This window comes from Pogona vitticeps, chromosome ZW-PAR (genome assembly GCF_051106095.1).
Source record: "Pogona vitticeps strain Pit_001003342236 chromosome ZW-PAR, PviZW2.1, whole genome shotgun sequence".
Taxonomy (NCBI): domain Eukaryota; kingdom Metazoa; phylum Chordata; class Lepidosauria; order Squamata; family Agamidae; genus Pogona; species Pogona vitticeps.
In genome coordinates this window covers 10,608,701-10,622,009 of record NC_135800.1, presented here as the reverse complement: position 1 = coordinate 10,622,009, position 13,309 = coordinate 10,608,701, and the positions used below count along the sequence as shown (strand labels likewise).

The 13,309-nt window shown below is 54.1% G+C and overlaps 1 protein-coding gene across 2 annotated transcripts in view; it reads left to right on the top strand.

The window, feature by feature from the left end:
- The window catches only part of LOC110089878 (syntaxin-binding protein 1), a 37,918-nt gene that overhangs the window by 7,363 nt on the left and 17,246 nt on the right, over positions 1–13,309 (top strand). For both annotated transcript variants that reach the window (XM_072984551.2, XM_072984552.2), the window contains exons 2-8: positions 4,336–4,385; positions 5,229–5,310; positions 5,849–5,925; positions 7,552–7,630; positions 8,233–8,336; positions 10,666–10,814; positions 11,214–11,298. In XM_072984551.2, coding sequence (XP_072840652.1) covers positions 4,336–4,385; positions 5,229–5,310; positions 5,849–5,925; positions 7,552–7,630; positions 8,233–8,336; positions 10,666–10,814; positions 11,214–11,298 — 626 coding nt within the window. The remainder of the gene's footprint in view (positions 1–4,335; positions 4,386–5,228; positions 5,311–5,848; positions 5,926–7,551; positions 7,631–8,232; positions 8,337–10,665; positions 10,815–11,213; positions 11,299–13,309) is intronic.

Genomic DNA, 13,309 nt, shown 5'->3' with positions numbered 1-13,309 from the left:
GTGTTTGGCTGGGGGATTGCGCCGCCTGTGCGCCACAGCCTAGTTGAGGCTCATCCCTTCGAGGGGAAGAGCAGGCAGGGCGTTCTGTGCCCGAGCCCCTTCCTTGCTAGGATCCGGCCATGTTTTCCCGATGTCTGGAGCTTCTGCTTTCAGGGGGAAACTTTAGAACGGCGGGATCCCCCCTTTAAGAGATCCCCCCTTTAAGAGTTGGGGCGCCATCCTCAGGAATGCGGTTTGGCCGGGATTCTGAATTCCCGGCGGCAGCAGGAGCACCGGAGAATCCAGAGTCGCTCCCCAGACTCCAAACAGGAATCCCACGGCCGGATCCTGCACAGTGGATTTAGTGCTGTAGCTGTTGGTTGTTGCACCACTTCCAGTTTATGGTGACCTCCTGTTTTTTTTTAATTGAGGTCTGTGAGATGTTGAAAGGTGGTTTAACCCTAACCCACACATCCACCCCTCCATAGCAGAGCGGAGACGTTTGAGGGCGGCTGCGGGGTTGAAAAAGGTCGCGCAGCGTGCACCATTCTGGCCTTGGGCCCCGGTCATTGCTTGCGGCCCCTCAGAATTTGCTGCCCGAGGCACATGGCTCATTTTCCCTTCTACCCCGTTCGGCTTTGGTGGGGTTTTCTGGAGGCTGTATCTTTCATGCTCCCTTCTTCCTGTCCTCCTTAAGGAGCTGTTCCTCCTCGCATGGTTTGAGGACCACGTTCCAGCCTCCTGCCACTTTTGTGTGTGTGTGTGTGTGTGTGTGTGCTGTTGCTGAGCCGAGTGTGAAAGATGTGCCACAAGCGCGAAAGAATCCTGCATCCCAGAATCTCTTTGAGGTCCCAGACCAATCTTTTTTCTGCACAAAAGCCCACTCCTGATAATATCTGCCTCCTTCTTTATTTATTTTAGCCGGGTTGTTTGATGTCATGGGCATTTCTACCCTCCTTGGAGCATCAGAGCCCTCCCTTGGCCTGTTGGAAAGCATCCGGGAGCTCCGTGGGTCAATCCAGCTCAGCCTGCAGCGAGGGTGGGGTGCTTGTAGGTCCCCAGTGCCCCCGCATCCATCCCCTTGAAATTTGTCGCTTTACACCACCGCTGCCACCCCTCCCCCTCCTGTGGCCTGGACCCCTCCGGACGAGGCGGTCCTCAGCTGAAAGTGGGAAAGGATGAGGAGGTGAGAAAGGAATGCTGCAGTGCAGTCGTTTGGAGTCAGCACAGCAGCTGCCGGAGAGAGAGAGATGCATGGCCGGGCGGGTCGGCTGCTGTTTGCGGCAGAGCCTTGCGTGCCTGCGTGTGTGTGTGCGTGCATGGGTCTGCCCTCTCCCTGCTGCCCCCCCCTTCCTCTCCGTCCTCAGCCCCACTGGGGTGCTTTATTCCCAGCAGCTGCTTCCCTTCTGTTTGTTTTCAAAGCGGCAGAAGCCACAGTGATAATGGCGTCCTGAAAGCCTCCAGTTGCACAGTGTCCGTGGAGGGCGGGACTGGATCGGGGCGCTTGTGCCCTGGACGAGCAGATCTAAACGTCCTTGCTCTGGGGGAGCCTGGGAGGGGTCGGGGAGGTCATGTAGCCTGACCCCTTCCTTCTAAGTTGTTTGTGTTTAGAACTGGGGTTCCCAACCTCAGGTCACCAGGTGTGGGTGGACTCCAACTCCCAGAAGGCCTGGCCAGCATGGCTAGTGCTGTGGGGGATTCTGGAAGTTGTAGTCCAAGCGCCTCTGAGAACCCAGGGTTGGGAACTCGTGGCTTCTAGGGTACAGCCACCGACTTGCGCAGTCCGAGGAAGCCGCTAGGCTTTGCTGCCTTTGGGCGTTGGGACAAAGGTGTCTTGCTGGGAGGATGGGAGAGTCTGGAAGAGAGGATAGAGGGAGAGCAGGTGGAACAAAAGGACTTAAGGACTGTACTGAAAACGCCCCCTGCTTCCTCAAGAGTAAAGGGCTGCCCTCTGAGTGTCTGCAACTGAGTTTTGGATGGAGCCCACGGCGTGGCTACCTGGACCGTGTCTGTGCATCAGCCACTCTCGTGGGCCTTCCCCCCCCGGGGCCTCTCGTTCTTCCCGGCGCTAGACTACTGCTTCCCTCTGCTTCTGGACCGGCCCTTGCCGGGATGTGCCTCCTATCTATTTTCAGGAGCAAAGTGCCGTTTCCCACTTGGTCAGGACTGAGGTGGGAAAAGAGAGAGCGCTGAAGGAGGAAGAGTGGCTGTCTAGCAAGCGGAAGGCTGCGAGTTCGATTCCTGGTGCCTCCAGGCAGGGCGATGGAGCGATCCTGCTGGAAGCAATTGCAGACCTGCAGGATCTGGTCTGAGTGGGTCATCGAACTTGATTCCCGAGCCAGGATTGATCCTTCTTCCTTGGACTCTGTAGCTTGGTTTCCTTGGGATCCCTCCGTTGGCTTCGTCCCCTGAGAAGTTGAGGTTTTGGAAACACAGGTTTAAAGAAAAGAGTCCAGGGAACGACAGGAAGGGCCCCTCGGTGGGCTTCACGCTCCGCTTGTGGGCTTCTGGGCTTCACCCGGCAGGTCCTGGCCGGGATCTGTTGGGGGGGGCTGATCCTGCCACAGGACCGTGCACCCCTCCTTTCTGCTTTTCCTTTTTTAAAATTAAAAACAATAATAACGCTAACATAACGTGTGTACATACCTATCGTATGTACCCATCTTCAACACATGATTTAAACCACATAATCTGATCCATGACAAATACTACTGAAATCCCCCCCCCCCCCCGTTGCCACCATCACCCCCTTGAGATCAGGAAAGGCAGGCAGCTCAAACGGGGCTCCTCTTTGCTCCCCGTCCCGGCTGGGGCCAAAAACACAACAACAACAACAACAACAACAACAACAACAACAACAACAACAACAACAACAACAACCTCCACAGCCTGCGTGGAAGGGAAAAGTGGAGGGGGTGCCCGGGGGGGTCGCCACCGAGGGCCAGCTGAGCATTGGCGCGCTCACCTCTCCTGCCGTCAGCCGCCCGTCAGCGGAAGGCCAAATGGGATTTCTTTCGGATTACAGGCCGTCACCCGGAGAGACTCGGACCTGGTTTCTAAATGGGGCAGCGCGGGGCCCGTCTTTGGCATCCGTCGGCTTAGGGGCCTCGGGTGGAGAAGGGGCCTGGGTGGGCAATCCAGGCCCTGGCATCAGGAGGGGCCGGGGAGAGAGAGAGGGTGGCACCTTGATGTGGACGCCGAGCGTGTGGTGCTCCCATTTCTGATCTTGTGGCTTGGTCTTCCTTTCTCTCTCGCCTTGCCTCGTTCTTCTCCCCCTTGTTAGTCTGCAAGGAGCAATAAGTTCTCTCAGGAATACAGATATTTGTTTTAAATCTTGGCTTTAGATCTTAATATAGCTTGTTTTTTTTCCTGTGATATTTGTATAGTGTTTTAAAACTGTGTTTGTTTTATAGTTTTATCTGTTGTGAGCCACTTTGGGTCCCTTATGGGGAGAAAGGTGGCTTACAAATAATATAAATTAATAAATAAGTCTTTCCCTCTTGGGGTCCCAAGTTTTCGCCTTTGGGCGAAGATTTTGACATGCTTGGCTCATCCTCTCCTTTATGCTGTTATTATCCTCAAAAATCATGACTTCAGAATCTCTGCACCCTCAGATGCTACCAGACTCTAGTTTCCATCAGCCTTAGCCTGAATTGGGGAGAGATGATGGGTTTTGTAGTTCACCCACATATGGGAGGCCAGCCCTGCTCCAAACTATTTGTGAAGTGAGACCCATTCAGCTGCATCCAGTGGGGCATGGTGCATTATTCCACATCATTAAAGTATATTGAAGTGCTCAGAAAAGTTGAGTGCTTTACCACACAAGCATGACTGCAAATCCCCAGCCTTAGAAAACTAGCATGTCTGGAGGGTGGGGGACACCAGGCAGGAATAAGTTTTCCCCTGACATGCTTGCTTTCTCCTCACAGGGATTTTTGGTTTCTCCTGACATGCTTGCTTTCTCCTTGCAGGGATTTTTGGTTTTCCCCTGACATGCTTGGTTTCTCCTTGCAGGGATTTTTAGATTACGTGGACCATCGTCTGTAGACTGCTTAGGGTACAATCTAGACCAGATATAAAGCTTGGTCACCAGGCAAATCTTCTTTTTGCACTGTAGGTCTCATCAGCCCTAGCCAATGGTGGCAGATGATGGGAGTTGTAGTAGAACAAAATCTAGGAGGCTGCTGTTTCCACAGCTTCCTCACTCCCTGGTTTGGAGACTAGGTTGTCTTAGTGAGAACTAGCCCCTTGAATGAGGTGAAGGAATGGGAGCCGGAGGAAGAGAGGGCAAATGACAGCCACGGGGCTTTGGAGAAAGTGTGGAATTCATAATGCCCCCCCTTTTTTTCTTTTTAGAAATCATGGCTGATGTGATCAAGAAGGTAAAGAAGAAGGGAGAGTGGAAGGTAAGAAGTTTATTTTTAAAGACGTGTATGATTGTTGGGAAATAGTCATTATTTTGTCCATTTCGGATCAGCGCTCGGCCATTTCAGCCGACTTGAGCAGAGGAGGATGAGTTCCACGGGGGCGTCTTGGTATAGCCACGGGGTCCATGTTCTGTCACCTTGCTTCATGGGGGCTCAAGGGGGCGACGTAAGACATGGCTTGCTGAGAAACCGCTTCAGCTCAAATAAAACATACTCCCAAGTTTCTAGTCCTCAGGGTATCATAAAATTGCTTTGGAAAAGTGCATGGAGTGTATAGAATATGGCACCGAGAGAGAGCACACGGCTACCTTTAATGCAAACAAAATAAAAACACCCAGGTTTCTAGTCCTTAAAGGTTTGGGAAGAATGGTTCAAGAGATGGCCGGTGCCAGATGGCCTTATCCAAGGCCTTCTCAGAAAGATTTGGGAAAAACCTGGCATTCTGTCTGTGGCATCTGGGACCCCAGATGTTCTTAGACAACCACTCCCAGATGTCTCTCCTGGCCAGCACAGCCAGCGGTGAAGGCTTCTGGGAGCTGTAGTCCTAGAACACCTGGGAGCCCGAGGTTGGGAACCCCCAGTCTGTGGTTTCGTCTCCTTGGGGGGGGGGGGAATCCTTCAAGATGGCTCAGGGGGACGAGGTGGGTGTGTTTGCGGGAAAGGTTCCCCTTGACCTTGAAGGGAGCTGTCGCCTCGGTGGGTGGGAAGGAGGAGGCGCATCATCTTCATCATATTTAGAGTGAGCCTGCAATGGGGCGATGATTCTGGCAGCACTCTTCCCTTCTGCTCTCTCTCTCTCTCTCTCTCTTTCCCCCCTTCCAGGTCTTGGTGGTGGACCAGCTGAGCATGCGCATGCTCTCCTCCTGCTGCAAGATGACCGACATCATGACCGAGGGCATAACAAGTGGGTAGCTGTCCCTTCCGTTCGGTTGTCCTTTTACTGCCTTACGTCTGATCGGAAATGACTGGGACCCATGGCCGGAGAGCATGGAGAGGCTGTGGACTACAACCCCCATAAACCTCCAAACAATCTAGATGGAGATGATGGGAGTTGTTGTCTCTCCCCTCCCTCCCTCCCTCCCCCAAGTCGCCGTCTAGATCCCTGCCGACCGCATTGTTTGGCCCATTGTGTAGCTCTGTTTCCCCCAGGAAAACCCATGGGGGGTGTCTCATGAGGAGGACAGTAATGAAGAAGAGTGAATTCCGCACCTAGCCACCGTGGGCCCTTTTTGGGAGAAAGAGGGGTGTGTTTAAAAATATTTTAAATAAATTAAGTCATAAATAGAGTGGCGGAAGAGTAGACCCTTGGATGGATCTCTTGAGGGGCGAGGAAGCTCAAGACGGGGGGGGGGAAGGAAGGCGCCGCGTTTATAGCCCGGTTGAAAAACGTCTTGTGTGTTTCGCCCTCGTCCCTGTGTGTTGGTGTGTGCTGCTTTTTCCAGTTGTGGAAGACATTAACAAGCGCCGAGAGCCGTTGCCGAGCCTGGAAGCCGTGTACCTCATCACCCCCTCGGAGAAGGTAGGTCTCTTCCCCCGACGGTTGGATCTTGGGCGTGTGCCGGCCGTGCGGCTCTTCCTCTTCCCTAGAACCCCATCTTGAGCTGCTCTTGACGCACGGCGGGCGGGCCGAAAAATCTGCCGTTCGTCAGGGATCTGACGGAGCCGCCAGAACACCGAGAGCCCCTCCTTTCTTTTAATTTCTTCCCAAGTTAGACAACGTGGCGTCTTCTAGACCCCATCTTGGGTCACCCCGGTGTTCATGGACTGCAACTCCCAGCGGTCCTGGCCAGCCCAGCTGGTGGTGAAGGCTTCTGGGAGTTGCAGTCCAAGAATATCGGGAGAACCGAGGTTGGGACCCATGGTAAATCTTCACGATCGTGAGGCCCGTGAATTATTGTGGTCCGTTGCCAGAGATGGCGGATAATTGTATCCTAAAAAGGCTGTGGGTTTCTGGGTGCTTTACATGTGATCTACTCTGAGAGTTCTTTTGTTGTGATCCACATGGTGCTTAGTACCTTCCAAACAGCAGGATGGGGTTTTGAAAGTTGGGGATGTGGGAGAAACCCATTCATAATTCCCAGACATCTAAGCGAGCCGAAGCAGCTACAGTGGTGCCCCGCATAGCGAGGTTAATCCATTCTGGATTAACCGTCGCTATGGCGAAACATCGCTGTACGGGAAGTAAAAACCCAATAGGCCCCAAACTTACCATTCAGCAAAGTTTCTCCATAGCGCAGGCATTTTCGCGCCCTTGGTAAGCGAGGGCAGGGCGCGAAAACGCTGCGCGTGGCCATTTTCGGGCTTCCAGCGGCCATTTTGGAACCGCCGATCAGCTGATTCCCAGGCATTGCAATGCGAAGATCGGTAAGCGAAATGCTTACCGATCATCGCAGAGCGATTTTCGCCCATAGGGGCCATCGGTATGCGATCGCGTTTGCGATAGCAAAAACCTTCTCGGTATGCGGATTCGTCGTTCAACGGTGCGCTCGTTAAGCGAGGCACCACTGTATATTTATCAGTTCCCACTTGCCTTGATTTGACAGTACAGTGTGCGACAGCCAAGGTTTATATTGACTTTGTAACTTGGGGCCATTTGCCACTTGCGATTTTGGACCCCACTGGATCTAGAATCGTCATCGTCATCCCCTTAGAACATCAGAGCTGGAAAAGGGACCCTCGGGATCATCCAGTCCAGCCCCTTATCAAGGAGGCCCGGTGGGGGAATCGAACTCCCAACCTCTGGCTCCATGGCCAGAGCCTTCGACCTATCCAGCCGTTTTTGCAAAGATAAAAATGTGTTTTTAAGGGGAACCTGGGTTTTGCGAATGAGTAGTATTCTGTCTACCGTGTGCCCAACTGCTTGATCTTCAGAAATGCCCAGGTTTGGAAAGGTGTCTACAGACAGGGGTGGGTTTAAGAGGCATGTGCTGTGCTACGAGGGGAGCCAGGCATGAGAAGGGAGAAGATCGAAACCAACGGGCCTCAGGCGGAAATTTCTCGGTCCCCTCCGATGCGGTTTTTGATCCGAACTTTGGAGAATCTAAAGAGCATCCTTCAAGGCTAATAGCAATCGTTGGGAAGGCTCTTTCAGTGGGTGCATGGCTAACAAATACTGAAACGAGATTCCCCTCCTTCATTTCCGCAGTCTGTCGAGTCGCTCATCAACGATTTCAAGGAACCGCCGAATGCCAAGTATCGAGCGGCCCACGTCTTCTTCACGGACTGTAAGCATGCTGAAGACGAAGCTCCCACCTTCTCCAGAGAGTTCCCCTACTTGAGACCCACGGGGGGGTTGGATCTGCATGCTCAGACAAGAAGGGTGGGATGCTGTGTTCCTCAAGTCATGTTGTACTCAAATTCCCATCAGCCCCAGCCAGAGATGCAGGGGTAAATTTGGAAAGGCCAATGCTTGCTGTGACAGCCCGCTTAGCTCACCCCTTCTCCATAGGGATTGTCGAAAAGAAGTAAGGTACTGGATTGGTCTCTGTCAACAGCATGAAAAGTGGGTCTTTTGTATGGTTAATGGCTCTCAATGACTTCAGACCAAATTATCCTGAAATACCTTTTATAGCAACAGAGTCAGCTTGCAATAATAAGCTGTCTCTGGCAAAATGATTCCCTTCCCCCAGCTACATAGAGGACGGCAGCTCAGCTCAGAAGGCCATAGTCCCCAGCACTAAGGAGGTCTTGGGGCTTAAGCCCTTTTGGACCCGGTACCACTACAGCCCTGCGGGTCTTCCTTGTTCTGATGCATTCATGTTGGGGACCCCCCTCAACCGACATGTCCGGCATTGGACCCAGTGGAGCTTTTCCCCCTTGTTCCTAGCTTGCCCCGATTCCTTGTTCAACGAGCTGGTCAAATCCCGCGCGGCGAAAGTCATCAAGACCCTGACGGAGATCAACATTGCTTTCCTGCCGTACGAGTCACAGGTGAGTGCCAAGGGCAGGTGGTTGGCGGGCTCCCCATTGGCTGGCCTTCCTTTTGCCCAAGGAGAGTACGGAAACGTCCCCCCACCCCACCCCGAAGCTCTTTCTAGCAGGTGTTCTTGCCGCCCGATGGAGGTCTTTTGTAAAGCTAATAGCTCTTAATGGCCCACTGGAAACCAGGGCAGTCCCCTAATGGTCCAAGACCAAGGCTGGGAGTGGGGAATGGGGGAGGAGATATTCTCAAACAAACAAGGGAATGCAGAACCTCTCTGTTCTCTACTGGTCTCTGATTTCTCCTCTCTACCAAAGAGGCCAGAGTGCCTGCCGGTTTCCCTCTTCTTGTCCTCACCGTAGCCCCTGTGAGGTAGACCAGCCTGAAAGAGGAGGCCTACAGTCTCCTGGCATGCTTTGCGGTGGAATAAACGGGTTGCAACCCAGGCCTCGTCTCCCCAAGCATGTACCACTACATCTCTCTCTCTCTCTCTCTCTCTCTCTCTCTCTCTCACACACACACACACACACACACGGACGCACACGGACGCACACGGACGCGCGCGCGCGCGCACACACACACACACACACACACACACACACACACACACACACACACACACACACACACACACACACACACACGAGTGCTTTTCTCTCCTCCCTACGGAAAGCCTGAAAGGATGCAAGAAAAGGGGGAATCTTACGGGGCGGGGCGGGAGGGGGCGCAGCACGTGGTGTCTGCTTGAAGTCATTTGCAGAAGAAAAAGATAGGATTGTGCTCTTATGTAAGGGGTTTGCCGGGGAGGGAGATTAACAACCGTCTCTTGCCTGGGGGGCAGGAAGTTGGTGTTTCTTTCCCCGGCTCACGATGGATTGGTTTCTTGTTTCTGACCTTCCGTTGTGGGTTTATCGCACGTGTGTGTGCACACCCGCAGGCAGGCGTGCCCGCTGGCAGGCAGGCTGACACACACAGAGAGTTCTCTCTCCGCCAACGGTTGGCGGCTTCTTTGGCCCGTCTTTGCCGGCCATCTGCTGTCCCTCCGGCCCCTCCTGCGCGCGTCTGGGGCGAAGGGTGGAAGGGGAGGCGGGTCTGGGAACAGATGGCGGGCCTGGCGTTGTGCGCCGTAAACCAAACGAGTTCCTTTCCTGGGGGCACAAAAACGCCCTTGAAATAGAACGGATTGTCCTCTTTTCAGCGTTTCTGCCTTGTCACGGAGCTGCTGTTGAGAGACGGGCGGAAATTAAGCAGGTGAAGCGCTTGGCATGCTTCCTGTTGCTGAGTTCATGAAGCCTTACCTAGATTCCCTTTTTAAATTGGAAAGGGAATGAATTGTGAAGATTTGGATGTATATTTATATGCAGTGTCCTGTTTTTCATGTATTCAACGCTGGCATTCCACTGTCAGACCCTTGTCCCATCTCACTGAGTCTGAAAACTGGCAGCTAAATCTTGCCTTTCCTAGCCGTCGTCGCCGGCTTCCTCTTGGTCGATTCCTTCCCTAGCCCTCGCTGGCCTTCTCCTGGCAGGTCTTCCATCCAAATCCCAACCAAGGCCTTGCTGAGCTTCTAATATCAGAGGTGTTCAGGATTGCATAATGGTCTAAGAATACATCCATCTATAGAGGAAAGAAAATCCTCTACAATTGACTCATTAAATCAGTGACACTGATGATTAGGTTGACTTAGCCATCCCATTAAATGCATCTACTCTAGTTGGGTCTAAAAATCGAGTTCAACCCAAAATGATTGCAAATAGTTTCTCCAAATTTCCTTCTGAACCCGGCAAAGTCTTTTCGGGGCTTTTAAGTCGTCTTGTTCATTGGTTTTAAAATTTTTTTCCCTAGCTGCTTCTGTCTTGTTCCTTTTTTTAAGGATGATTTTAAATGTTCTTGTTGATTTTTTTTGTTTGTTCAGTTTTTTTTTTAAAACCCCCTTTTCAGTTGCAGTGTTTCGGAAACAACTCCCGAGGATTAGCTAGAGAGGAAAGGTAGAATTAAAAACCGATCGGCCCAGAGAATTATTTCAAAGAATTGCAAGATTTGCATTCACGATGGAGCCGGATTCCTGTGGGCCAGCGGGCCCTACAATGTGCGGGCCAAACATAGGCAAGGAAGTGGGTTCTTCCTGCCCTACCTCGCAAGACTGTTGTGCAGATAAAGTAGGGAGGCAGGAATAGAACCCTCGGAAGTTCATTGCAAGATAGGTGGAAAATAAATCTAGTGGGCGAATAAACATGAAACGCTGCCGGTTTGGCCTTTTCAAGTTGAAACTCCTTCAGCTTCAGAATGTTGGTTTTTTGGTCACCCTCCGCTTTTTTTTTTTTTAATCGTCCCTCTTAGGTTTATTCCCTCGACTCGGCCGAATCTTTCCAAAGCTTCTACAGCCCTCACAAGGCTCAGATGAAGAACCCGATCCTGGAGCGCCTGGCGGAGCAGATCGCCACCCTCTGCGCCACTCTAAAGGAATACCCAGCGGTTCGGTATAGAGGGTGAGCTGGCTCTTGGGGGGCTCAGGAATCCCCCCCCCGTCCGGATGGCCGTTCCAGAAGGCTCTCGCCTTTGTAGATCCTTTATAGATCGGGTGGTGCGTCTGCACCGTGGTTTGTCCCCGTTGGGAGACCCCTTGAGGACGGTCGGGGCTCCCTCCGACGGAATGCGTGCAGGCGTGCTTTGGCGAAAGGCCGCCCTGTCTCCACGGTTCCCTCTGGGCCGTCTACGGCTCTTCTCCAGCCCGGTTCCTCGCCTGGATCCTTCAGTCGTGACGCTCCGGGGGCCGTTTTGAGCGGTTGCCACTTTGTGGAGCCGATGCACCGTGAGCCTCTCAAGGAGGAGGCGCCGCAGCGGTTGGCAAGCCTGTTGAGTGGTCCTGTTTTCCACCCCCTGCGCAGGGACTACAAAGACAACGCCATGCTGGCTCAGCTGATCCAGGACAAGCTGGATGCTTACAAGGCCGACGACCCAACCATGGGGGAGGTGAGTGGCGCGAGCCCTGAAATGGGGGGGGGGGCAGCTCCCAGAGGTCCGGGGCGGCCAGGCATCAGGCAATAAACAAGGACCGGTCCCAGGGCTTGAGGGGCTTCACGTAAGCTCCCCCCCCCCGAAAGGCAGTTCGGTCTTTCATGTATCTCATGAAGAGTTACGTGCCATCAAATCCATGTTGACTTAAGGTGACTTTCCCTGGGTTTTCGGAAGGGGTCTCCCGGTCGCTGCTTCCAGGGTTGTTCCTGGACTGCTGTACCGCTTGCCCAAGGCCACCCAGGTGGCTGGGCATCCACCGCACACCTTCCGGGGGTTTGAACTGGCTTCCTTCCCACGAGGGGATTAGCGGGGATTCGAAGGCCCGCCTCTTGTCCGCTGGAGCCCGGGGGCTCCCACCCCCACCCCCGAGTTACCCGCTCAGCTGTCATTCTCCACCTACAAAGTCCTCCACGTCGCCCTGAAAGCTCTAGCCGTCTGCCAGACTCTGCCGGAGGAACTGGGGGGAGACCCCTCGTCCCTGCGGGAGCCGTGAAATCCTGAGCCTTGGCCAAGACCATCCTGGGTAGCCCCAAAAGCCAGAATATTGGCTCGCGTGGTGGACAGTATGCTCCCCATCTCTCTCTCTCGCACCGGGGCACTCATTTCCTTGTTCGTTCAGCCCTTTAGCTGCTCCTCCCAAATTTGCAGTGGGAACTGTAGCAGCAAAATTGGCCTAAAGCTCTCTTAAGCTGCACTCAGGGGTGTGTGTTTCTTCCTCCCTGCTTTTAATTGGGAGTTTTGTTCTCCCTTTCGTACCCCTGTTCTCTCCTCTGCAATGGGAGGAAGCTGCGCGCGCGGGGGGGGCTGGATTTTAGCAGCACAATGGCCGGGTTGGAAGGGGGTCCTATTGGTCTCTGCTCTTGTTTCCCCTTTGGAAGGGTTCGCGGGGGGGTCACACCTTTGCTTCCTAAACCGACGCACCAGCAGCGTTCCCTTCAAGCGGCCCATGCACTGCTGGATCGTGGCCGCACAGCTGAGCCAGTGCGGCCACCTGTTTGCTTCTGGTGGCGGCTGGAGGTCCGCGGGCACAGAGCATGGTTCCTTCCCTGCCGGCGCGCGGGACAATGAAATTGTGTACGACGTTTTCGGTCGCTTCACCTAAGGAGAGGCGGGACCAAAATTCCCGGCGGCTCCTTCTCCTCCGCTCCTCCTCACCTGCCTGTGCTCTTGTTACCCCCGACTTCGTGGGGGCCACCGTTTCTCGAACTTCTGCCTGCCTGTTGCCCCTTGGTCCCTGCTGTGGGTGCCGTCGCTGTTCTGACCTGCCCGTTGGCGCTGGTGTGCCCTTTGCTCGTTGCCGCCTGTCTTGACTTCTTCCCACTTCCCTCCCTGGCTCCTGCCCTTCTCCGTGCTTGTTGGCCTGACCTGCCGCCTGACCTGCGCGCCCGACCTCCGTGGCTGCTGTTTGGTGCCTTCTGCCTGCCTGCTGGTTGCCCTGATCTCCTGGGCCTGGCCAGCCCACCTGCCTGCCCAACTGCTCTTTCCAATCGCCTACCTGAACCCCCCAACACACTTTTCCAGCTTGTGTGCCATGGCTGCTTTCCCTGACCCCCCCCCTTGCCTGCCTGCTTGCCTCCAACACCCCCCCCCCATTGTGCCTGCTTGTTGCCTTGGCCCCGAATTCCGGTGCTTTCTTCATGCCCGCCTTCCGGCTTGCTCTGCCTGCCTTCCTGAATCCCCCCCCCCGCCTGCCTGTTGTTGTTGCTGCTACTCCGCTGGACCCACTTCCCATCACTGCTCCCCTGACTTTCCTCTTGCGGTGACCCTTCTGACCTCTCCACTAGCCCTGCCTGCCGCCTCTCTCCCAACCTCCCCCCCGCCTTCCTTTCTTGAGACCACCTGCTTTGCTTCCCCCCCTTCCCCCCCCCCATGAATCATTAACTGCTCGCCAGTTGCTTTCTGCAATCGGTCGTGCTCATTGATCCACCCGGAAAGTGACAGAACGGCCGAGATGAAGAAGAGGCAG